A 24,875-nucleotide genomic window follows, 5' to 3' on the forward strand; every position below is an offset into this window, starting at 1 on the left:
CTTTCACAGTGGTTTCAGACCACCTTGGAGGAAATCTTCTGCTCCTTTCCCTTGAGGTCCAGCCTCAGCCGCATCCACGCACCAGGCACAGAACTACCCAGAGTTGAGGGACTTCACATCTGGACTCTCCCTCTTCTCTTTCCTGGAATTCCCAATCCTTCCTCTGGGCTCTTTTTGCGCTCTCTCTCTCTCTCTCTCTCTCTCTCTCTCTTTCGCGGAATTCCCGATCCTTCTTCCTGGCCCATCTCTCACTTCTGTTTGCAGGCCTGTCTTCCACCCCCAGACTTGCGGCCACGGTCACCCTGGGAACGCCCGCAGTGGGCTCTGCCCAGCCCATCTGCCTCCTGTCTCCACCTCCATCCCCCGGTGCTGGGACCGCAAAGATGAGCGAGCTACTCGGGGCCCCATCCTTAAATAGATCACTCCCGTGGAGGCACTGGAGGTTTGCCCATTGAAATACAGCTCAGATGACCACCATGAGATTGCTATTATCCCTCCTCACAGCTCCCTTAGTCCTCTCTGCCTGGTATGCGCTATGTACGTAGTATTTTATACTATCGTTTTTTGGTGAGTTTGTCTTAATTTCTCTCTAACCCATACACTCCGTGGAGCAAAGTCTAGCTATGACTGTATCCTCCCAAAGTCTAACATAATGCTTATACATTGTGGATATTCAAGAGAGTTAGGCTCAATTAGCGAGTGTGTGTTCAGCATGCTATCGTGTGCATCTAGATTACGGTGATGCAGGATGAGTAAACCTGGGTCCACGGGAGGTGTCCCTGGTGGTCTGGGCCCAGGCTAATGGGCAGCTCTTTAGAAGAAGCTTACTGTGGGCTGCAGGCCAACCCCAGGACATCTGCCCAACATCTGCACCCTCCCCAGTTTCATTCCAGACTGCACATTGAAGGTTAAGATGATGTTTTAATTATAATCCCAGCTTCTCCTTCCCCCTTCCTCTTCCTTTTCCTTCTCTTCACCAGGACTCTTTTGTTTTAGAACCATGGTGGCTTTTCTTAGGCCCTGGGCACTTGGAACTTGGTCTTAGGCATTTGTGTGTTTCCTCTGGGGAAGCTGGGACCCTGTGTCCTAAAGCATTCTTGAGGTTGATAATGGGAGGTTTCTAATTATTTTCATGACAGGTGTACCTCGGAGATATTGTGGGTTCAGTTGAAGATCACCCCAATAAAGCAAATATCAAAATAAAGAGAGTCACACAAATGTGGGGGGTTTCCCAGTGCATATAAACGTTGTTTACAGTATACTGTAGTCTATTAAGTGTGCAAAAGCATTGTGCCTAGAAAAACAACGTACATACCTTAATTTAAAAATACTTTATCACTAAAAAATGCTAATCGTAGGAGCTTTCAAGGAGTCATAATCTTTTTGCAATAGTAACATCAAAGATCACTGCCCACAAGTCACCATACAAATATAATAATGCAAAAGTTTGATAGTGCAATAACTACCAAAAAGTAGCACAGAGACATGAAGTGAGCAAATGTTGTTGGAAAAATGCCAGGGATAGATTTTTCAGCAGAGGGTCACCACAGACCTTCAATTTGTAAAAAACAAAAACAAAAAAACCGTGTAATATCTGTGAAGCACAGTAAAGCGAAGCACGATAAAGCAAGGTATGCTTGTATTTTTCAAACTCTGGGGAAACTGTACGTTTGCCTGAAATTCAACTACATATAGAGCTTCCATACAGAGCATCATGTTCCTTTACTGATGGTTGGAATAACATCACAGCTCACCTCCTGCTGATGGAAAGCTCTGATTGGCAGTTATGTTGTCGTGAGTAAAATTGGATAAACATATTTTACTCATGACAGTTTGTTGGATAGATGACTTGTTTCAGCGTACAAGGCCTATCAGGAGAGACTCTGGAAGGGAAATCTGGTGTCCCTTCTAAATGTGGAAGGGACACCCTGTGGGAAGCGTTAAGGAAGACGGTGTCTCTGTGTCCCCGTCTCCCTCGGCAGGTGGCAGGAATTCCAGACCATGGTGTTGGAACGGCGGGAGGCTGTGGACTCGGCCCTCCGGGTGCACAGCTACTGTGTGGATTGCGAGGAGACCAGCAAGTGGGTGATCGACAAGACAAAGGTGGTGGAGTCTACAAAGGACCTGGGCCGGGACCTGACAGGCGTCATCGCCATCCAGCGCAAGTTGTCGGGGCTGGAGCGTGACGTGGCCGCCATCCATGCCCGCGTGGATGCCCTGCGGCAGGAGTCGCAGCAGCTGATGGAGTCACACCCTGAGCTGAAGAAGGACATTGGCCAGCGGCAGGCGTATGTGGAGGAGCTGTGGCAGGCCCTGCAGCAAGCCCTGAAGAGCCAGGAGGCCTCGCTGGGGGAAGCCAGCCTGCTGCAGGCCTTCCTGCAGGACCTGGATGCCTTCCAGGCCTGGCTGTCCACGGCCCAGAAGGACGTGGCCTCCAAGGACATGCCTGAGTCCCTCCCAGAGGCCGAGCAGCTCCTGCAGCAGCATGTGGCCATCAAGGATGACATTGACAGGCACCAGAATAGCTACCAGCAGGTCAAGGCATCCGGAGAGAAGGTGATCCACGGCCAGACGGACCCGGAGTACCTGCTCCTGGGCCAGCGGCTGGATGGCCTGGATAAGGGCTGGGATGCCCTGCACCGGATGTGGGAGAGCCGCAGCCATGCCCTCACCCACTGCCTCGGCTTCCAGGAGTTCCAGAAGGATGCCAAGCAGGCTGAAGCCATCCTCAGCAACCAGGTAGGGCGAGGCATTCAGGGCCAGGGGCCAGGGGGCATCTCTCAGGGCAATAGGGAATTTATGTCGTAAGTCTGCAACAGGGCTCAGGGACCAAATTATGCTTTTCCTGGACTCTCTCTAGCCACCAGTTCGGAGGACAGTCCTCTTCGTTCCTTACCATGTGCCCTTTCCAGCCCCGTGCCACAGGCTACGTCTTGTTCTTGGGCCAGTTAGAGGCTAGTGAAGTGAATTTTTCCCTGGGTGGTTACCCTTCCATGTGCCTTCAGGCACCCTGTTGATCAGATGCCCCCGAGTGGGGGTGGGGAACAAGACCCAGGGAGCTCCTTCCTTCCACAGCTCCAGGGGGTACCATTCATGCTGTCGCCTGCATGACCACATGGTGCGCCTGCCTGGCGGGTGCCCTCCCCGCCTCCTCAGCTTGTCTTCATGCCTGTTCTGGAAACTTGCTTCAACAGGAATATACTCTGGCTCACTTGGAGCCCCCAGACTCCCTAGAAGCTGCAGAGGCCAGGATCCGGAAGTTTGAGGAATTCCTGGTGTCTATGGAGAACAACCGGGATAAGGTTTTGAGTCCTGTGGACTCTGGGAACAAGCTGGTAGCTGAAGGAAACCTCTACTCAGACAAGATCAAGGAGAAGGTGCAGCTGATTGAGGACAGGTACCCTCCACCCCTAGGGTCACGGGGCCCGGTAGGGTGGTGGTACATCACCATCGTGACTGTGGCTCCGGCTTCCCTTCCAGGCACAGGAAGAATGACGAGAAGGCGCAGGAGGCCTCAGTCCTTCTGAGAGACAACCTGGAGCTCCAGAACTTCCTGCAGAACTGCAAGGAGGTGAGGCTCCAGCCAGGCTGGCCACTTGGCAGGAGGTTCCTTCTAGAAGCAGAGCGTCCTAGGGGTGGGAAGTCCTTTCTAGACTCAGGAGTCTGGATTCCATAAGTGGGGAGCTCTGGGCACTTGACAGCTTAAGTCCTTCATCCTCTAGAATCTTTGGTTCCACAATTTCTTTTTCAAATCTGTAAAGATAGCTTCTAATTTGTCAAGTCCAGGGCAGGCTTTCTCAAAAAGTGGCCTGAGGACTATCTGTATTAAGGGTCACCTAGGGCCCTGGTCAGGGTCGGCCTGAAGGTCATGTGACCTGTGCATTCATACAGGGCCCCGTGCTTACAAGGGCCCCATGTTTAGTTTAATGCTCTCCTGTTGCCATCTTGAAATTCTTTTTTTTTTTTAATAGTTTTCCTTTAGCAGATTCTACTTTCAAAAAAAAAATTTGTTTTACATCTTTCTTGGAGTATAATTGCTTTACAATGGTGTGTTAGTTTCTGCTGTACAACAAAGTGAATCAGCTATATGTATACATATATCCCCATATCCCCTCCCTCTCGCACCTCCCTCCCACCCTCCCTATCCCACCCCTCTAGTGGTCACAAAGCACTGAGAAATTCTTAATAATTCTGAATATTTCCATTTTGCATGAGGCCCTGCAAATTATGGAGCCAGTCTTGGCTCTGGTTAGATGCAGACTCCTGGGCCCCACTTGGACCCAGATGAACCAGAACTTAGGGGGTGAAAAAGAGCAACATTCTCAACCAACCTTCTGGTTGGAGAACTGCTGACTCAGAAGCTCCTCGCTCAGCCTGGGGAGAGCTGTACAGGAAGGTCTTTAACCTGCACTCCTAGGTCCTTCCGTGAACAGTACTTCCATGTGGAATGGGGCTTCCCCTGACTTCTTTCTTGCTTCCATCCTCATACCCCTTTCCTCTCAACCCAAATGACTTTGTTTTCACCCACCTCTGCCCTTGGTACCAACCAGGCTTGTTATGGTGCCAGGACATCTTGGAAACATCAGAGGCTCATCACAGTTCTTCCTTCATTGTTAATTATAGGATCTGCCTTGGCTTTTTCCTCAGAGAACACTTTCTCCGTGTTTATTAATGATTTCTCCCCCTACTGCCAAAGGGTTGATTTATCCATCCATTCAGTAAACACTTGTTGAGTTCCTGCAGTAGGCCAGGCCCTGTCCTCGGTCCTGGAAATATGGAGAGAAGTATAAATATACCTGGTGTCATAGTGCACACACTCTAGAGGGGAAGACACAGTAGTGCCTGTATTTTAACCCTGAGACAACGCAGGTTAAGTTTCCTGTGCTGGGAGTTAGGGGTCCAGCGTTGGAGGGGAGTACTCTGCTGTGCTCCTACTTCCTCCCCTTGGTCCTCTTCTTCCGCAGCCAGAGCTAGGCGGCAGTCCTGCCCTGAGCCCCTGGCCAAAGAAGGACACTCGGGGACCATTGAACCCACTCTTTCTGCCCACAGCTCGCTCTCTGGATCAATGACAAGCTGCTGACATCTCAGGACGTCTCCTATGATGAAGCTCGAAACCTTCACAACAAATGGCTGAAGCATCAGGCGTTCGTGGCAGAGCTGGCTTCCCACCAGGGGTGGCTAGAGAACATTGATGCAGTGAGTAGAGCGAGCGTTTGGGCTGTCTGCTCGGGATGCTTCCCTGAGCAGCGCTTCACACAGGGCATGGACACTGGCCCGCAGCTTGCTGGACGGTGTAGAACCTGAGCGTGAAAAACTTCTCCAAGTAGTAGTTAGACCTTCAGAGCTCCTGATACGTCCAGTCTTATAAAACCCGGTCAGAATGGGTGCCTCCTCTGGGTCACCTGAGTCTGGGGACAGTCCAGGACACTGAGGACACAGAGTCAGAGCCTCAGCTTTCAGTGCTAGGACGGCAGTAACCTCTGTCTGCCTTCCATCATCCACACCAGGGCCCCGCGCTGTCCTGCCCAGGGGCAGGGGAATATGTGAGATGAGCAGAATGGGCCAGGGGCTACTGACCCTCACTGTTCGAATGGGCAAACCACCAGGGAGTGGTCATTCGTACCAAGGGTCCCCCCTGTAACAAGCTTGCCCAGGGGCCCAAGTCAGAATGTGGCCGGAGTTAGATCTGGGAATAGGAAGGGAGGTACCTCTGCCCCTCCCTGCTGTGGCTATCTGGAAAAAGCGGGCCTAGGGCCACACAAGGCTGTGTCCATCGTGGCTAAGGGTGCAGGCTCCGAGCCAGGCTGTCTGACTTCTCAACCTCCCTGCACCTCAGTTTCTTCATCTGTAAAATGAGGATAATAACGGTACCCACCCGAGGGAGTTGTGAGCATTAAAGCACTTAGAATATTACTTGGCAATTATTAGGCACTCAATAAATATTAACTATTACTAGCAAGTATGTATTCCTAGGCCCAAATCATCTGTAACCTTCCGAAAAAGATACATTTATGTGGGTGAAAACCAGACAAGGCAAACTCAGCAACTAAAAGATACCACTGAAGGTCAGTGCACAGATTCTGGCAAGACAATTAAGAGAGGGTGAAGGCATTCCCTGGCAGTCCAGTGGTTAGGACTCTGCCCTTTCACTGCTGAGGGCCCAGGGTCAATCCCTGGTCTAGGAGCTAAGATCCCGCAAGCTGCGCGGCATGATAAACAAACAAACAAACTCACAGGGAGGTTTCCATGGTGGTTGTACCTGGGTGGATCTTGAATCTTTTTTTTTTTAAATAACTAAAAAAAATTTTAGTACTAGCTGGTTCTTGTCTGCAGCTCCCTATGCTACAGTCTCCCTGAGTCATTTGCCCCAGACACGCTCTCCCTGTCCCACCTTCTACTTCTACTGCAAATAACTTCTACTTCAAATAACTGCAAATAACCCTGGGGGTGCAGAGTCTTCTACTGCAAATAACTCTGGGGGTGCAGAGTCTCTCAGCCGAGCCTCACCTGAGTTCTAGGCAGATCCTTTGCCTCACTGGCCTCCCCTCGGTTAGCCCTTTGCAACCACCTGGAACAAGGCGGCTCTCCAAGGTCAGAGGGTGAACTCTCCTGCTTCCCCACACAGGAAGGAAAGCAGCTGATGGAGGAGAAGCCCCAGTTTGCGGACCTGGTGTCCCAGAGGCTGGAAGCCTTGCACCGGCTCTGGGATGAGCTTCAGGCCACCACACAGGAGACGACCCAGCACCTCTCAGCCGCCAGGAGCTCTGACCTGCGCTCACAGACCCAGGCCGACCTCAACAAGTGGATCAAGGCCATGGAGGACCAGCTACGGTCGGACGACCTGGGCAAGGACCTGACCAGCGTCAACAGGATGCTGGCTAAGCTGAAGGCAAGTGAGCAGGTTGTAGACTGAGGGTGTTGGAATGGAGGGGGTCTTGGAAGCAAATCTGCAACCTGAAAGAGAGTACCCTCCTGTGCCCTTAGCTGGGCTGGCTTTTTTATCAGGTCTCCTGGTTCACAGCCCAGCTCCTACCCTTTTGCAATGGGTAAGACAGGGAGGGATCCAGACGGGGTAATAAAAGTGTGCGTGAGAAGTATAGGACAGATGCTCAGAGGGGCAGAAGATGAGGTGGGGGCAATCCAAGGAGACTTCTTAGGGGAGGCTGAGCTCAAACCAGGCCTTTGAGGATGGGTGGGATTTGCACGATGAAGTGGACGAGGGGCTGCCCAGGTGCCAGGGCTGGTGCCGACGCTGTCCCCTTGTGTCCCAGCGTGTGGAGGACCAAGTGAACGTGCGGAAGGTGGAACTGGAGGAGCTGTTTGCCCAGATGCCCTCGCTGGGAGAGGAGGCGGGGCATGAAGACTTGAGCATCGAGAAGCGGTTCCTGGACCTTCTGGAGCCCTTGGGGAGGAGGAAGAAGCAGCTGGAATCATCCAGAGCCAGGCTGCAGATCAGCCGGGACTTAGAGGATGAGACGGTGGGTGGGCGGCAGCTCCCCCCTCCCCCAGCGGCTGAGCTGGCAGCTGTCACTGGGATAGCTGGCGGCTGCCCGGGGCAGTTCTTGGTAGCAGACGTCTGGTCATCTCACCGCCTTGTCTCATAGGGTGGTCGTGATGACTACATGGAACGTCAGTGTAAGCCAGTGCCTTTTGAATGGTAGCTCGCTCGTGGACTTGGGGGCCAGGCAGACCTGGGTTCAAGATCCAGCTACATTGCCTTCCCTCCAAGTGACCAGGAGCAAGTTATTTGGAACCTCAGTTCAAAATAGCAAAATGCCCCCATTTTACAAAACCCTGATGGGGTGTTGGGAAGAGCTGGGGAGACACAGTAAGCAGAGCTCTGTCTGGCCCGCGGTGAGTGATGGGGAAAGGGTGGCTGTGATTGTCGTCAGCTGTCCCCCGCCTTCTGGTCTCCGCAGCTCTGGGTGGAGGAGAGGCTGCCTCTGGCCCAGTCGACCGACCATGGCACGAACCTGCAAACTGTGCAGCTGTTCATGAAGAAGAACCAGGTGAGTCCTGCCACCTCGTCAGTCCCACCTGCCCCACAGAGGAAGCCCCAGCCCTGATCTGCACAAGGTCCCCAGCAGCACATAACAGATTATTGTTCTTTTTTAAAAAATTTATTTATTTTATTTACTTATTTTTGGCGGTGTTGGGTCTTCGTTGCTGTGCGCGGGCTTTCTCTAGTTGCGGCGAGCGGGGGCTACTCATTGCGGCGGCTTCTCTTGTGGAGCACGGGCTCTAGGCGTGCAGGCTTCAGTAGTTGTGGCACATGGGCTTAGTTGCTCCGCGGCATGTGGGATCTTCCCGGACCAGGGCTCGAACCCGTGTCCCCTGCCTTGGCAGGCGGATTCTTAACCACTGCACCACCAGGGAAGCCCCAGGTTATTGTTGTTGTTGATAGCTACAGGGTCCCCAGTCTGTGTTTGTATTCTCATAGCCGAAGGAGCAGCTCTGATGATGGCAGAGAGAATTCTGGGAGGACCACAGAGTGGGGTGGAGGTGAATGGGGCCGGGGGGTCCAGGTGCTTTGGGATTTGGGGCCATTCAGACCCATCAGGGCACAGGTGTGTGCAGGACCTGGGGGCCCTGGCCTGGGGTTTCATGTCCTTTACAGCTTCTGTATTCCGTGACCTCCCTGAGAGGAGGCTCTTAGCTCCTGGCGTCTCTCCCATCACTGCCTTGTCCCTCTTCCAGGGCTAAGCTTGGCCTATTGAGTCTCCTCAGGGTAAGTAGGCCCGTGTTCTCTAGACACATGAGCATACTTGTGGGGCTGCAACGCCACGAGGAAGCTGCTAAACTTGGACTCTGAGCCATTGGAGGAAACATCCGTTGGCTGTTCTGCTCTCCCAGGCTGGATTGGGAATCTCTGCAGCCCTGGTCAGAATCCTGGAAGTGAGCAGATGCACTTCCTCTGTGTCAGGGCTGCAGGGGAAGCCTGCGTCCTCCAGGAAGGCCAGCTGCATGGGGTCATGGTCAGGCCATGTGGTCTAGCCAGGGGCTGGCCGTACCCCTGCTCTTGGGCAGAGAGTCCCTCCTGCCTGGTCTGCTCTCTGCTTCAGGAAGTGGCGGCAGCCGCAACCTTGAGCAAGGAGTGTCTAGGAACTTATCCCAGAGAAGAGCAGTGTGTCCCAGAGTGCCAGTCGGTACTGCAGCTCATTGGGGAAGGAAGGTCATGGCAGACAGTACGTCCTTCCCCCCAGATATCAGCAGCCAACATCTGCTCACAGAACCCAGCAACTGTGCAAAGGCCTGAATGAATTATATTCAAAGACGTTCCTTAAAAGCTCCCTCGAACACTTTGCTTCTAGTTGGCATGATCAAATCCCAGAGGTTCCGGTGGCAACACGTAGGGACCTGAATTAGAAGGTGGTGGAGGCGGGGCTTCTGCTAACATCACACCCTCCAGTGAAAGTGGGGAAGACTGGTAGAAGACTATTCTCGGGGCCTCAGTTTCCTCAACTATAAATTGGGCCAACTCTAGTCCTTCCAGTACTCAAGACTTCAGCCTCAATGAGTGTTATTGCCAATGATTTTCAACTCCCCTGGCTGAAGGTTGCTATTTCAGGAGAAGGGCAAGACTAATATGGATGGGGTTCCCCTTAACAAGAAGGGAAAGATAATCTCGTGGGAGAGCATGGCTGCCCCAGTAAAGACTATTTCAGGCTAGCCTTGCTAAAGCCGAAATCCCATTTTATCATTTCTTCTACTGCAGTGGTCAGTGTGTATCAGGCTCACCCGGAGGGCTTGTTAAAACACAGTTGACCAGGCTCCACCCTAGATTTACTGCATCAGACTCTGGGAGCAGAGCCTGATAATTTGCACTTCTATCAAGATCCTAGGCGATGCTGCTGCTGCTGGCCTGGAACCCCACTTTGAGAACCACCACTTTAATGGCTGTCATTGCAACTAGAACAGAACCTGCAAGGTGCCGCACGAGGGGTTCTCAACTCTGGATGCACATTAGAATCACCTGGGGGAACCTAAAAGCATACGAGTACCCAGGTCCCACCTCAGATCAATTAATAAGGACCTCTGGGGATGGGACCCTGGCTGTGTCTGTTTTCCCCGATGATTCAACCTGCAACCAGGGTTAAAAAGCAGTGTCCTGCCTGGTCTGGCCCCTGCCTCCTCCCGAATCTCCTCCCTTATCACTTTCGCCCTCCTTCACAGTATTCTAGCTTGCCTGACCCTTTGGACCGTCCAGGCTTGCTTCCACCCCAGGGACTTTCTTGGCACTCGCTCTTCCCTCCTGCCAGCAACACTCATCCCCCAGATCTTTGTGGGGTTACCCTCTCCTCATCATTCATGTCTTACTCAGATGTCATCTGCACAGAAAACCCTTCCTGACTCCCCCAGTTAAAGAGGCCACCACCACACCTTGGAAGACAGTCCTCATCTCAGTGGTGTCTGTTCCTCGTGGTACCTGTTATATGCATTCATTCATTTATTTACATGCTTATCATTTCCTCTTCTAGAGTGTAAGCTTTATGAGGGCAGGGGTTTTGTTTATCTTGTTCCCATATTGTCCCTAGAACAGGGCCTGATACATCAGAAATAATAACTGTGGGTTGAATGAATGAAGTCAGGGAAGAAGATGTTCTAAGTAAGCATACTGCACAGGAGCCTAGAAAGGAATTGCTTAAAAGGAGAGAAAGAAATACCTTTGTAGGATATAAGATCTCAGGGAAAGTAAAGAGGCAAGCGGAGCTGACATCACGGGTCATTTGACTACAATTGCAGAGACCACGGGAAATTGTCAGAATCGAGATTCTGAGCATCAGGTGTAAAGATGCATTTCAGCAAGTTAGGTGACTTGTGGGTATTGCTAGTTCTATGTGTTTTAAATGCTGACAGTCATAGCACAGCCTGTGTGTTCTTCTCTTACCCGCCGCCCTCTAGACAGTTTTCAAGGCCATGGGAAATTGTAAAAAGGGAGGAGATGGGGGCTAAGGAGCCAAAAGCCCACGTGCAAGGAGCAGCCGGGCTGGGGCCTCTAGGACCCAGAAAGCGAGTGACGACGTGTCACGGCCCCCTGAAGATAAAGGTGACCCATCACCAGAGTGGGAAGAAATGCCGTCTTGGTGACCAAAGGCAGGAAATACTGAACCAGGAAAACAAAACGAAATCCTAAACTCTGACCAAGGGGCAACTGTCAACTATTGTTTTATACAGCGTAAAAAAGCTGCTAAAATCAGATCTCAAAAGGCCATTTAAGTATCGTTTTCCTCTCCTCCACCACGTACAGCTGAGAAGTCAAGCTCTGCCGAGACAGGAGGTGTAGGGAGCCCTCAAGAGCACATGTGGCTCCGGGAGAGCCATGTTCAAATCCCATTCTGGCACTGGCTGTCCACAGTCACCTGACTGCTGTGCGCTGGTGTCCCGTGCTAACCTCAGAAGGTCATGGGGGGGGCCAGAGGAGAATGAGGTGGCAGGCCCAGCACCGTGCTGGGCACCTGGTCACTAGCAGCCTTTATGGCCACTGCTCCGCTCAAGCTTCCCCAAGGGGTTCAGGGCGAGAGGTGCCAGGGGGTGACCCTGGGCTGCCCTGCACGGTGGGAAGACCAGCCCCTGAGCCCTTCCCCTCTGGCCGCAGACGCTACAGAACGAGATCCTGGGCCACGCGCCGCGGGTGGAGGACGTGCTGCACAGGGGGCAGCAGCTGGTGGCCGCGGCCGAGATCGACTGCCGAGACGTGGAGGAGTGCCTGGGGCAACTGCAGGTCTCGTGGGACACACTGCGGGAGACGGCAGCCAGGCGGCTGCAGCGCCTGCGGGACGCCAGCGAGGCCCAGCAGTACTACCTGGACGCGGGCGAGGCCGAGGCCTGGATCAGTGAGCAGGAGTTCTACGTCTTCTCTGACGAGACACCCCAGGTCGGCTCGGGAAGGGTGCCAGGCTGGGTGTCAAGACCAGCCCAGAGGAAGAGCTGGGTGGAGGTGGGCAGTCAGTGGGGAACCTGTAAGGCCAGGTGTGTGAGGAGTGAGGGCAGGGAGAGGGTGTACGAGTTACCCTGCTTCTCAGGACGCCCCTCCTCTCAAGAACATACAGTAAACGTACTGCAGCCGGGCGCCCTGTTTGCCAATTAGATTTGCTCTAACCCAAGGGTTCTTCACCTTTTTTGTGCCATGGATTCTGTGCAGATGAACTGCTGCGGGAGTGGGTGAGAGGTGAGGGGGGTCTCTAAAAGCTGGGGTGATACAGGAAGTTTCCATGGGGACACAGGTTGGATCTGGGCCGGGAAGGGTGGATGTCAGACGAGAATTGAGGGTGACGAATGGAAGGTAGGGTGTGGGTGTTGCCGGGCAACGGGAGGAGAGGGGAGGGGACCGTGGGCAGTTCTCCTATGGGTGTCCCGCGAGCCTGGCCCTCCCCCATCTCGGGCACCTCCAGGAGCAGGGCTGTAAGCTGGGCCAGGTGAGCGCGTGCCCTGACGGTCCGCTGCCTCCTAGGATGAAGAGGGCGCCATCGTGATGTTGAAGCGGCACTTGCGGCAGCAGCGCACAGTAGAGGAGTACGGGAGGAGCATCAAGCAGCTGGCCGGCCGGGCCCAGAGCCTGCTGTCTTCAGGCCACCCCGAGGGGTGCGTGTGCCTCCAGATCCCGGGCGTCAGGCCAGGGGCCCCGCCAACCAGGATCCCTTCAGGTCCAAGGCGGAGAACAGGAACAGTTTTCCCGAAAACTGGGGGTTTGAGAAAACTGCCTTCTGGCCTGCTGATTGGCCCAGTTCCCTGTTATGTTGTGGTTTTTTTTTTTTTTTTTTTTTATGTTGTGGTTTTGTGTAACTTCACACAGGGCTGACTGAGGCCTGGTTTGCAAAGAGATTTTAGGAAATGGAACAGCAAAACTACCCTCTTGGTGAACAGAGAGCTCCAGTCTTTTCAGGAGTTAGTCTTTAGCATCTTTCAGCATAGCTTAGATTTGCTTTTCTTTTTGTGGTCCAGGAGGTACCTCAGGATCTCACAGTGTCTCAGCGAGATCATTATACACCCATCTACACTGTTCAGTTGTGTGGGTTCTGCATAAATGGGAGCCCCCTGGGCCAGACACCTCGGGCCACCCCCAGTCACGGCCCTGTCCTCAGTCACCTTCAGGGCACCCACAGCAGCTGCCTCAGCATCTCCCAAGGAGCCCCAGGGATCGAGCCCCTGGTATGGCATGCCCCTCCCGGAAGAGCTGAGCAGGGGCTGCTGCCGGTGGAGCCAGGCTCAGCCAGCCCACGCCTCAGCCTCCCTGGAAGAATAGCGGAAGAGTTCTCCATTTGCACGTGTCTCTCTGAGCTTCCCAGAGTCAGGGGCAGGGGCGGGAGGCACCCCCTCTAGGGGAACACATTTCACTATCCCCTGAAGCATCATGGTCTAAGGGATGGTTCCTTCTCTCCCCAACTCTTCCCCGTGCAAAGGCGCTCTGCCGTTTCTCTGAAGCTGTGCTCCGCCACTCGTCCCTGCCTCGGGCCTGGGGAGGAGGAGGCTGGCTCCTGATCTGGCTGCTCTAGGTTCTCTGTTGCCGTCTCTGAGGGCTTTCTTGTTTTGAATTCCAGGGAACAGATCATCAGACTTCAAGGGCAGGTGGACAAGCAGTACGCGGGGCTGAAGGACATGGCAGAGGAGCGCAGGCGGAAGCTGGAGAACATGTACCACCTGTTCCAGCTGAAGCGGGAGGTGGAAGACCTGGAGCAGTGGATCACGGAGAAGGAGCTGGTGGCCTCCTCTCCAGAAATGGGGCAAGACTTTGACCACGTGACTGTGAGTACCCATGGCCACCGCTTGCTTTGTCTCCCTCTAGTGCAGTAGACCTAGGAGCTGTCGTGCAGACACATACACACACCCGCCAGGTGCAAAGTGCCGCAGAGATGCGGGCTCCCCCGGTGCGAGCTCAGGTGCCCTGGGGAAGACGTGAGAGCCCAGCCCCAGGCAGTGGCAGGTGCCGCTGGGAGGGTCGACAGCTAGTGTGATGACACCACCACACCCCTGAGCCCTGGTAACCGGTAACCGCTTTTCTGTCTACCCCCGTCCAGCTGCTCCGGGACAAGTTCCGGGACTTTGCCCGGGAGACCGGGGCGACTGGACAGGAGCGGGTGGACAACGTGAATGCCATCATTGAGCGGCTCATCGACGTGGGCCACGCAGAGGCCGCCACCATCGCCGAGTGGAAGGACGGGCTGAACGAGATGTGGGCGGACCTGCTGGAGCTCATTGACACGCGCATGCAGCTGCTGGCCGCCTCCTACGACCTGCAGCGCTACTTCTACACTGGCGCCGAGATCCTGGGCCTCATTGACGAGAAGCACCGCGAGCTGCCTGAGGATGTGGGGCTGGATGCCAGCACCGCCGAGTCCTTCCATCGCGTGCACACAGCCTTCGAGCGGGAGCTCCACCTGCTGGGTGTGCAGGTGCCTCTCATCCCTGGCCGTCCCTCCACGCCTTCCCCATGACTAGCTTCCCTGGGGCGCAGTGTCAGGTCCTCTCCTGGCTTCTAGAGGGGAGACTTCTCGAACAGGCATCTCCTTAGAGAAGCAACAGCTCCGGGCAGGAAACAGAGGCTTTCAGATGTTCTTTAGCTTCAGAACTAGTTCTTTAAACTGAACCTTTCTCAAAACCCGATGCAAAAATACCTTCAAATGTAATTTCTCTGGTTGTCAAAGTGTTACAGTATCATTAGTGAACATACATGTAGCACTTTTCTAGTACCAGGTACTGTTCTAAGCAATATACGTGGTCGCTGAATCCTCAGCCTCCCTCTGAGGAAGGGAATAATGTTATCTGCCTCTTCTAGATGAGGAAAGCAGGCACAGAAGGGTGACTAAGTTGTCCAGAAACATGCAGCTAAGCAGTGGAGCCAGAATTCAGCTCCTGGCAGTCTGGCTATAGACTCCACACCCTTAGCCACTGAGCTGTTCAGCCTTTCCGCATGGGAGCTGGAGGGGGGCCCAGGGCCAGCCTAGACTCCCTCCTCTCATCATGGGTTGCCCCCTGAGGTACCTCCACAGGCCCCTAGGGTTCTGCAGAGTTCAGCATGATGGATAGGTTGAGGGCAAGGGGCTCAGCTGTGGGGACTCGCCGGGCCTCCAGTGGAGCAGGGAGAGCTGGGCCAGCTGTGCAGTCCTGCACCGACCCAGCAGGGTTTCGGGAAAGAACACCAAAGTAGGTTGGGCCCCTGGTTCACCAAGAAGGGGACAGCCTCAAGATCTGTCCTCCAGCTGGAGGTGCTTTGGGGTTACTGGAGCCCCTGTGGCAGGTACAGCCCCAACGAGGTCTCAGGAATGAGGCTTCACTGCCCTGGGGCCGGCCTGAAACAGGGGATGGTACCATGCAGAATGGTTAGGAACAGCGAGTTGAGAGCACGCCTCCAATCCCAGTTGCACCCTCTCTGAGCGTGAGTGACCTCGGGCCAGTCACTTAGCCTCCCTGTGCCTCAGTTTCCTCATCTCAAAAACAGGGATAATAATAGTACCTCTTTGACGGTGTTGTTGTAAAGATGAAGAGAGTAACAAAAAGTGTGTAGAGCAGTGCCTGGTACATAATTACTCTCATAGTCATACATCAAAGGGCACAGAGCCCCTCTCACTCCCCAATCCTCATCAGAGCCCAAGGGATGCTTTGGGTCAGCAGGGGTGCCAAAGCAAGGAGCCTTCTCTCCAGCACCCAGTGGGTGTCCCCGGGAGGGAGACTGGGAGGAGGCAGACGCCCTCGCCCATCCCAGGCCCAAGTCGTGTCTGCCTGGAAAACAATGTTCAGTTTTGCCCCATCACAGGTACAGCAGTTCCAGGACGTGGCCACCCGCCTGCAGACAGCGTACGCTGGAGAGAAGGCAGACACCATCCAGAACAAGGAACAGGAGGTGTCTGCTGCATGGCAGGCGCTGCTCGATGCCTGCGCGGGGCGCCGCACCCAGCTGGTGGACACCGCGGACAAATTCCGCTTCTTCAGCATGGTCCGAGACCTCCTCTCCTGGATGGACAGCATCATCCGGCAGATCGAGACCCAGGAGAAGCCCAGGTGAGGGCAGCGTCCTCAAGGCAGCCCCGCTCCCGGCCCACTTGGTCCCAGAGGCTGGCAGAGCAGGGCGCTGCTCCGAGGGTCTGCCCCGGAGGGACGTCCTGGACTGTGGGTGCGCAAGAATCCCCAAGGGGCACCTGAGGCTGCGTCCAGGGAGCATCTGAGTGGCTCAGCTGCCACCTGGAGAACCGACTATTCCAGAGTAAAGGGAATCCTGAGAGTGCCGAGAAAGACATCTGTCGTTCAGATTCTACGGTGGGGGCAGGGGCCGTGGTTGTCAGTTTACACATTCAGAGCTGGGCAGGTCCAGAAGTGGTCCTGCTCTTCCCCCCAGCACGGGCATATGGGGGCCATTTCCCTAAAACTCAGGAAAGGAGCTCATTGCGCGTGAGAGGTGGGGGCAGGCACGTGGGCAGTCGGCCGGGATCAGAGCTCTCTACACGCTTTGTGCCCACCTCTGTCCCTCCGCCCCTAGGGTGCCTGTCCCGGTGGTCAAGCTTTTATATTTAACATCATTATTGAGCTATAATCCACATACCATACAATTCAGCCATTTAAAATGTACCATTCAATGTTTCGCATAGTCACAGTTGTACAGCCGTCACCACAGCATGTCTAGAACATTTTCATCACCCCAAAAAGAAACCCTGTACCCCTTAGCAGTCATCACCCCCCGCTCCTCTGGCAACACTAATCTGCTTTCTGTCTCTAAATTTGCCTGTTGTAGACTTTTCATATGAGTGGATCATATAATATGTGGTCCTTTGTGACTGGTTTCTCTCACTTACCACGGTCTTTCCAAGGTTCATCCATGTATCAGTACCTCATTCCTTTTTATTGCCAAATTTAACATTCCCGGGCTTTTTTTATGGTCACTGCACCCCCGTCCATGTCCTGACCACTAAGCAAGGGAGGACGCTAGGGCATCAGTGTTCCTGCTGGGGCTGGGCAGCTGGCAGAGGACTTCCTGGCTGTCCAGAGAGAGAGGAGAGAGTCAGACTCCCGGGCAGCTAGGGTCCCCCTCTGATTGGGACTTGGTGTCAGATGGGCCAGAGTCACCCAGAGTATCCTTTTTCACCAAACACCCGCCCCCGCAGGGACGTCTCCTCGGTGGAACTGCTCATGAAGTATCACAAGGGCATTCTGGCGGAGATGGAAACCCGAAGCAAGAACTTCAGCGCCTGCCTGGAGCTCGGCGAGTCCCTGCTGCAGCGGCAACACCAAGCCTCGGATGAGGTGTGAGGGGAAGGCGGGACAGAGACGGGCCCTCCCTGTCCTTGCCTCCGCTCCTGCTGGGCCAGACAGCTTCCTGGGAGGGAACCCATGGGCCGTGGTTTCTCTGAGGAGGCTTTCTTGTGGGGGGACTGGGGCTGTGTGTAGGCCCGGGGATTATAGCCCCACCAAACCTATTCGAGGAACTGGCTGCTACTCTGTAGGGAGAGTGGGCTCATAACCCAACTAACCCTCACATATGTGTGTGCTTTGGTCTTGGTGACGCCCACTTCCTGGGTGAGGCCCGTGGTAACCTCAGAGAGGTTAAGTAATTTACCCAAGGCTGCACAGCTGGCAAGTGGCAGGGCCAAGACTTGAAGCCAGGTCGGTGGGACAAAGCCCAGCAGGCTGTGCAGGGCCCTCCGCACACCACCTGGGACAGGGGGAAGGGTTACCAAAGCCTGAGCCATCTTCCCTTCCTCCCCACAGATCAGGGAGAAACTGCAGCAAGTGGTGTCCAGGAGGAAGGAGATGAAGGAGAAGTGGAAGGCCCGCCAGGAGCAGCTCCACATGTGTGAGTGCAGCCTGGGAGCCAGGGAACCTGGGGGGGGCGGGCCGGGGGGAGGGGCCGGGGAGGGGTGATGTCGCAACGCGGTGGACTTCCCCCCCTGCTGGAGAAGAGCCTCCACAGCACCACTCATCAGCGAAGTTCAGGGCCAAGGGCCTTGGGGAAGAAGACCCAACAGACACGCTGCTGGAAGCCTGCCTCTGACCAGCCAGCACCTGTTCCCTGTCCACCCTCTGCCCCACCTGTCCCCCGCCTCCTGCTTGGCCGGTGTCCCCGTAGAGCTGTGGCCTCTCCAGGGGTCAGCGTAAGGCTCTAGCGCATCCCAAAGGTTTGATCTGAGGCGTGTGGGGCACAGAAAGAACTCTGTTCTCCGCAGCTGGAAACAGGAGAGGTAGGGAAATTCCACCACCCAGGTAGGAGCCGCAAGCCACAAAGACCTGGACTCTCCCGTGGCTGCTTGTGCATGACTGTGAGACAGCCAGGGGCCGGGAAGGGAACACTCAAGACCGTTCTCAAAGGGCGATGTCAAAACCATTTTGTTTTAGAGTTTGTTCTAATTCACGTGTTTTTCAAATATCGCTATCGGTGGAGATGAGGTAGGGGCCCCGCACGGGGAGGGAGCAGCCTCGGGCAGCAGGTCGCCACCGAGCAGGGTGTCCACGCGGTTCAGGGACACCTGTGTGGGCCTCGGCCTGCCCGCCAGCTCCGCATCTGTCTGTGAGGGGCCCCGGGGTCCCGGCAGGATCGGACCGCTGGGCGCCAACAGACCCCTGGGCTGTGTCGTCCGCGGCAGGGCTGGAAGTATGCCAGTTCTCTCGGGACGCCTCGGTGGCTGAAGCGTGGCTGATCGCCCAGGAGCCCTACCTGGCCAGCCGGGACTTTGGACACACGGTGGACAGCGTGGAGAAGCTCATCAAGAGGCACGAGGCTTTTGAGAAATCCACGGCAGGCTGGGCAGAGCGCTTCGCCGCCCTGGAGAAGCCCACCACGGTGAGCCGGGAGGCTCGGGGCGGTGGGCAGCCACGCCTGGGGGGGGTCCTCAAGTCGAGAAGTCTTCGGTGGTTACTGGGGACCTGCGGACAGTGTAAAGGCTGGGCAAGGCGGGAGAGTGGGAAGGAAAGAGGAGCGGGAGAAAGTGCTGACTTTTGAACCCCAAAGACAAAAGGGGCTCATTCCAAAAGGAAGGAACACCAGATGTGTTGGGTATCGGGAGCCTCTTTGGAGGAAGGTTGTCTGAGAGCAGGCTCCCCTCTGTGGCTGCTCTGACCCGACACCCACCCCCGGCCTTTGCCTCCCCCAGCTTGAGCTCAAAGAACACCAGACCCCGGAGAGAACCGACGAGGAGACCGGGTGAGTGCCCTCTGCGGAGAGGGGTGGAGGAGGGGGAGGGGAAGGGTCCTTCTAATCAGAAACCGCCCCCTGATGCCTTGACAAACCACCTGTGACCTCTCACACCTGGGCCACTAGTCAGGGAAATAGAGTGTCTGGAGCTTAAAGACAGAGAAGAGCTTTCATTCTCCCCCAGTCCTGGGTGGCCTGAAGGCCTCGTGCAGGAAGGAAATGGGTGGAGAGCAGTGGCTGCTCCACCTTGGCCCCCCGCTCTGGGAACCGGCTGAACACGTGCCCCAGAGGCCGTGCTGCGCGGAGCCATGGCATTTCTGAAGCATCGGCCTAACCTTTCCGGCGGAGGCAGATCGAGCAGCTCCTTGCTAAGTGTCTGCCGGGCTGCAGACTCGGCTTCTGTTCTCTGGGGACAGGGTGGGAAGCCAGGCCTTGGAGGTAGTCTCTGGCCTCTGAGAGGCGTTTGTTTCTAAAGCGGGACTATGTCTTCCATAGGCCTCAAGAAGAGGAAGGCGAGACAGCAGGGGAGGCTCCCCGAGGTCCCCACCGAGCAGCCACCGAGCGAACGTCCCCGGTCAGTTCCCTGTCCCATCTGTCTAGTTCCTGGGAGTCGTTGCTGCCCGAGCCCCCTCATCCCGACTAGGCCCAGCTGGGGCAGGAGGCCAGGACGGGCACACACTGCCCCTGCCCCCCAGACTCCTCCAATCAGTCTTCCTTGTTTACTCAGCTTTTCTTAATTCCTAGAATAATTCCCCTTCTCCCTTCAACCAAGGAAAGACTGACATGCCAGCCCACTGACATGACTCTCTTAGTTTGGTTTTATCTGGTCTAATAAATTTTATTATATAAATACATTACCATCTACATCAGGGGGAACAGTTTATACAGGCAGGGATGATTCCTTTGTATACGCTGTCCTTTTACCCATTTTCCCTCTAACACCATCCTTAACTCTACCCTCTACGCACGCGCGCACACACACACACACACACACACACACACACACACACTCTCACAAACGGACCATTTGGTCTTCCTGCCCTGGCCATGGCATTTGGGGCAGTGAAGTGGGCATACCCACCCTCTAGCAGGTTCCTTCCTCCTAAGCAGAGCCCCTCCCCCGCCTTTGCACCTTCCTGGCCTGAGGCTCGTGGGTCAGTGAGTTGGAGATAGAGCTAGCTCTGAGGCAAGAACAGACTTAACGGAGCCCTTCAGGAGTGAGGGAGAGCCCCAGGGCTTCTGGGTCACAGGCCTCCAATTTGTAGAAAAAGAGGACGCCTGGGGGAGGAGAGGGAGGGACGCAAACACTCCCACTGCCAGAGGCCTGGCAGATGGCTTCAGGACCTGGCCTGGAATAGGAACCAGGAGGTCTATGCAGGAAGTCTGGGAGGCTGTGATCCAGGTTTTGGGGAAATGTGCTGGGAGCAGCTGACTGAGAAGAAAGCAAGAATCCAGCATGTGCCTTGCATGGCTTTGCCACTGCATGTCCACCACCTCTCCAGGTGCCCAGGTGAGCTTGCCTGAACCTTTAGGAGTTCTTGGTGGAAATTTCTGGTACACCAGCCACCCCAGAAAAATGCACAACACTGAGCATTTCCTGTGCAGAATCCCTGTCAGGTCTATATTTCAGCCCTTTCCACCCTCTGAGACACACAGACACACACACAGACACACACACAGACACACACACACACACACACACACACACTCTCTCACACTCACACTCTTGAGCTCCCTCTGACACCTCCAGCCGGCCAGAGGTGTCCTGAGCTGCACCAGCCCTTCATGTCCAGCAGAGGGCACTCCTGGGCTCCCACTGGTGGGTCTCTCCCAGGACTTCCCTCTGAAGATCCCATCGGCGCATGTGGGAGTCTCTGGTGGACTTTTTCTCAGGAACAGCCTCCACTGGAAGGAGAGAGAACTCTGGGGGCTGGCATGGACTGTGGACACGGGGGCTGGGACTGTTCCTGCCACCTGCGCTTCAGCTGTGCGTCCCTGTGTGTCTGCACGGTGGTGGCCTGGGTCTATGCGTTCCTTTGTGACCACCTGTGCAATCCATCCATTGTCTGTGTCGTGTACGTCTGTGCAATGTAATTACATGTGCATCAGAGCCGCCTCTATCCACCGCCTGAATGTCGCTGGATTTGGGGGGAGTATAACCTGCTTGGACCTGAGCGTCTCTGGAAGGAGGGAGTGAGCCCACATTTGAGACCCTTCCCAGAGAGCCAGCCACCCCGCCAGATGGGGAAACTGGCCTGTGCCCGGTACCAGGAAGAAACTGGATGGCGAATCAAATGAACACCAGGCCGGAGGCCTCACGGAAACAGATTTCTTGCTGCTTCTCCTTTCCAAGCCCTTTGTTGAGTTTTCACGAGGATCCGTGGGACTCCGAGGGAGAGTGGGATACCCCATTGGTCTCTGATATGAGAAGAGAGGAGAATGGGTCACATGCAGGGTTCAAAACCTTTCCAGAAACCTCAGGCCTCTCCCAGGAAGGCGGCTGTCCGCTGAGCCTTCTCTCTGGGGTAGGCCTGGGTCCAGTGGCTCTCCTGCTGTCCCATGTGTGGTCTGGTGTCGGTGCTCTATAGGATAGATCTGTGCTGTGTGTGGTCTGGTGTCGGTGCCCTATAGGATAGATCCGTACGCTGTGGCTTCACGTGAAACCCATCACTAGTGCATGCCGGCTTCCTGCATGGGAGTGGACCAGGCACCTGAATCCCTGAGTAGACTGCTGCACAGCACACGGTGGCCACCCTGCCAGCCCCGCCTGGTCCTCCGCTTCCCGGGTGTGTGCACGCACACGTGTACGCACACGCAGGGACTGGAGTACCATTCCACGCATTCAGCGTTTCTTCAAGCACATCCATTGCCTCTATCACCTCTTACCTTTCCACATTAGAGCATGTTCTAATAAAAACAAAAAGGAAGAAAAACAACCCATTATACGGGTAAGTGTGTAAGAAAGAGTGCATGAGGCCAAGCAGAAGAAACAAGGTTTCACAAATGGCAAAATTCCTGGAGTGGAAGTCAGGACATTGGGTTCTAGTCCTTAATTGTAGAGACTTCGTGCATGATTTTAGGCAAACCCCCTAATCCTCCTGGGTCTCCCTGCCCTCATAAAGCTCTGTCTGTGGGATTACAGAAAGTCCAGAACATTCCTGTATGTGAACAATGCACCTAGATAAAGGGAGAGTTGGGAGAGACGGGTTTCCCCACTTTTGTCTCGTTCTCAACTCTGAGGAACCTGGTTCTGTGGTCAGGTGCTAGCTGGTGTGAGGCTGGAGATGAGAAAGAGATGGCAAGGGGCCAGGGTGTTTCCTGTTCGGGGAAGAGAGGAAGCCAGGGTTGGACCTCTGCTCCTGCCAAGGCCAGTGCCCTGAAGGTGGTCCCCGGGCAGCAGGCTGAGCCGTGCCCCTTCCTCTCACCCCCCCCCACCCTCCACCTTATGTGTCCCCCCTCCATCCTGGGTGCGGCTCTGGGGAGGGCTTGAGGGTCCTGCTAAGGGTCCTCATCTTCTAGGCGCTGAGTGCCCCAGAATCCTCAGTGTACCATTTGCGATGAGATGCTGGTTGCTAAGATGCTGAGGTTGATTTCCTGGAGAAGCAGTGGTATTGCAGAGGATCCGAGTCAACCCAGGCTTAGGGGCCCCCAGCCAACGGCTGCAGAACCTCTTCTGTGCACTGTGCCTGTTTCCCGGCCGCGGGTGGGAAGGAGGCCCTGCTCTAGGAACTCTCCCAATGGGGCTGCTGTGACGACAAGAGGGATACCCCTGAGAGGGATTGGTGCTGCGAGGGGCTGTGACAAGAGTGAGTCTGCCTTCGGGGTTCCCTGTTTGGGGCAGTCGTGCCCCGTCTGCCTCCAAGCCTCAAGGCTACATTCCTCTGTGGTGCAGGGATTCTGGGGTGAGGCCGCTCCGGAGAGCAGCTGCCTGGGTGCCTGTCAGTATCAGGCCTTCATCAGGTTGTCAGGGAAAACTCTTACCCAAGTGCAGCTCACAGACGTCACTCTTCCCGTGACCTTCCAAGACCGCCTGCAGCTGGCTTCCCCGAGAGGACTGGGCATCTCCTTCCAGCATCTTAGAGGTTGACGTGGCTTCAGGGAAATAACCGGCACTTGAGAACCTGAGGGATGGTGCCCCGGGGCTGAGCAGGCCCTGGGTTGCAGCAGGTCACCGTTTAGCCAGTGGCTGGCTGGCTCCAGCTGCTGTCACCCCCTTGGCAACTCCCCACAGCAGCAGGCAGCCTAGGGCTCTAAGCAGCAGCCAGAGGCCTGGCTCTGACGTTCTTGGAGGGACGGGACGGGACGTGGGTGTGGAGGCAGCAGCTGTGTTTCTTCTTGCCTGAGCGAGCTTTCCCCATCCTCCCTCCACTCCCCCTGTGAGGCTGAACTGAGCTGCTGATTCAGGCGTTTTACAGTGAAGGCAAATGGTGTGTTTGCCCATAATGAGCAGACCCAGCCTGGAAAGAACGTCAGTTTTCCCGTGAACCTGGGCGTGTCTGTCTCCCCAGGATGCCTGAATCAATCAGCGTGGCAGGGCTGTGTCTGCCTACAGTCTGGCACCGCGCCCTGGCGCCCCAGGCTCCGTGGAGAAGCTGGCTCTAGGCTCTTTGTGGACATCTGTCCGCCGCTCGGTGCGCCCAGCTCTCTGTACTAGGGTCGGACGTGATCTTCCTGGTCCCGCTGCTCAAAGGCAACTCCTAAGTTCATCCTCCAATCTGTGTTTTAGAGCATCCCCGATACTGATGAACCCAGGATGGGACTCAGTTAACATTGTAGGCATCTCAGAAATGAGGCGTGAAGCTGCCGACTGCTGGGTCTCAGATCTGGATGGGCGAGTCAGTGTCTTCTCTTTTGAGACTTTCTGAGTGGCTGGCTCAGAGTCACCAAGGCATCAAGCAGCCGCCAGCGCCTCCAGGGCAGGGAGCCCACACTGGTGGTGGGAATGGCAAAGACAGCTCCTGAGGAAGAGTCGTTCTCTCCCCCGGGATGGCCGTGGACCAGGTCTCCCCTCCCTGTCCAAGGGGACCCTGCACACTCCCCTCTCCTTTCCCCGTCACTTTATGTGGTGGCCTTCTGCTCTGTGTCCCCTCCTGTTGTCTTCCCTGGTTCCCAGTGGTCATCTCAGACAGATAGCTGGCCCCTGGGACACAGTGCTGAGCCCCTCCGCTGCCCATCCCACTCCTCACGAGAGCCCCTCACCATCCCTGCCACCAACCCGGTGGACCCCTCGCTGCTCCAGCCTCAGCTCCTCCCATGCTCTTTCCTCTGTTCAGCAACAACGTCTCTGTTCTCCCTTTAGGCATCTGTCTCTGTTCACCCTAAGTTCCCATCTCTTCATCTCTTTGGCTGCTCTCAACTCAACCAACCATCTCTTTTTCTCCTCTTGCAAACAACTGTCTTCTGAGCAACCTTCCCAACCTGTCTGCTGACAGCCTTCTCACCCAGAGGATGAGAGCCCAGACCTCAGACACTGGGGGAGGGAAGAAGTTCTCGGCTGCAGAAGTGGCCAGCTTCCCCCACCCCACCGTCTCACAGGGCTATTTGGTTGCCTAAGGTATTCAACAATAGATCTTGTCTGGCCTCAAGCCCCTCTTCTGGCCCTTTCCAAGGTGACCATGACACGACCACACTGCCTCAACCAATCAGCCACGTGTCTTACATAAGCCAGACGCATTCCCCTTTAGACCATGAGCCCCATCGGACAGGCTCTTTTCTCTGGAGCAATAGTCCCACCATCTTCTCTTGCAGCAGGATTTAG

At 55.3% G+C, this 24,875-nt stretch overlaps 2 protein-coding genes across 3 annotated transcripts in view; one reads left to right on the top strand and one right to left on the bottom strand.

Moving 5' to 3' along the window:
* Positions 1-24,875, top strand: part of SPTB (spectrin beta, erythrocytic) — a 124,419-nt gene that overhangs the window by 89,268 nt on the left and 10,276 nt on the right. For both annotated transcript variants that reach the window (XM_060141392.1, XM_060141401.1), the window contains exons 16-32: positions 1,983-2,739; positions 3,195-3,397; positions 3,481-3,571; positions 5,050-5,196; positions 6,626-6,889; positions 7,272-7,478; positions 7,920-8,009; positions 11,597-11,875; positions 12,452-12,582; positions 13,539-13,743; positions 14,016-14,390; positions 15,752-15,996; positions 17,094-17,232; positions 17,698-17,782; positions 18,570-18,766; positions 19,077-19,126; positions 19,613-19,691. In XM_060141392.1, coding sequence (XP_059997375.1) covers positions 1,983-2,739; positions 3,195-3,397; positions 3,481-3,571; positions 5,050-5,196; positions 6,626-6,889; positions 7,272-7,478; positions 7,920-8,009; positions 11,597-11,875; positions 12,452-12,582; positions 13,539-13,743; positions 14,016-14,390; positions 15,752-15,996; positions 17,094-17,232; positions 17,698-17,782; positions 18,570-18,766; positions 19,077-19,126; positions 19,613-19,691 — 3,544 coding nt within the window. The remainder of the gene's footprint in view (positions 1-1,982; positions 2,740-3,194; positions 3,398-3,480; positions 3,572-5,049; positions 5,197-6,625; positions 6,890-7,271; positions 7,479-7,919; positions 8,010-11,596; positions 11,876-12,451; positions 12,583-13,538; positions 13,744-14,015; positions 14,391-15,751; positions 15,997-17,093; positions 17,233-17,697; positions 17,783-18,569; positions 18,767-19,076; positions 19,127-19,612; positions 19,692-24,875) is intronic.
* Positions 18,689-24,875, bottom strand: part of PLEKHG3 (pleckstrin homology and RhoGEF domain containing G3) — a 60,869-nt gene continuing 54,682 nt past the window's right edge. The window contains exon 21 of the mRNA XM_060141442.1: positions 18,689-18,867. Coding sequence (XP_059997425.1) covers positions 18,839-18,867 — 29 coding nt within the window. The 3' untranslated portion in view covers positions 18,689-18,838. The remainder of the gene's footprint in view (positions 18,868-24,875) is intronic.

This window comes from Lagenorhynchus albirostris, chromosome 1, assembly GCF_949774975.1.
Source record: "Lagenorhynchus albirostris chromosome 1, mLagAlb1.1, whole genome shotgun sequence".
Classification (NCBI taxonomy): Eukaryota; Metazoa; Chordata; class Mammalia; order Artiodactyla; family Delphinidae; genus Lagenorhynchus; species Lagenorhynchus albirostris.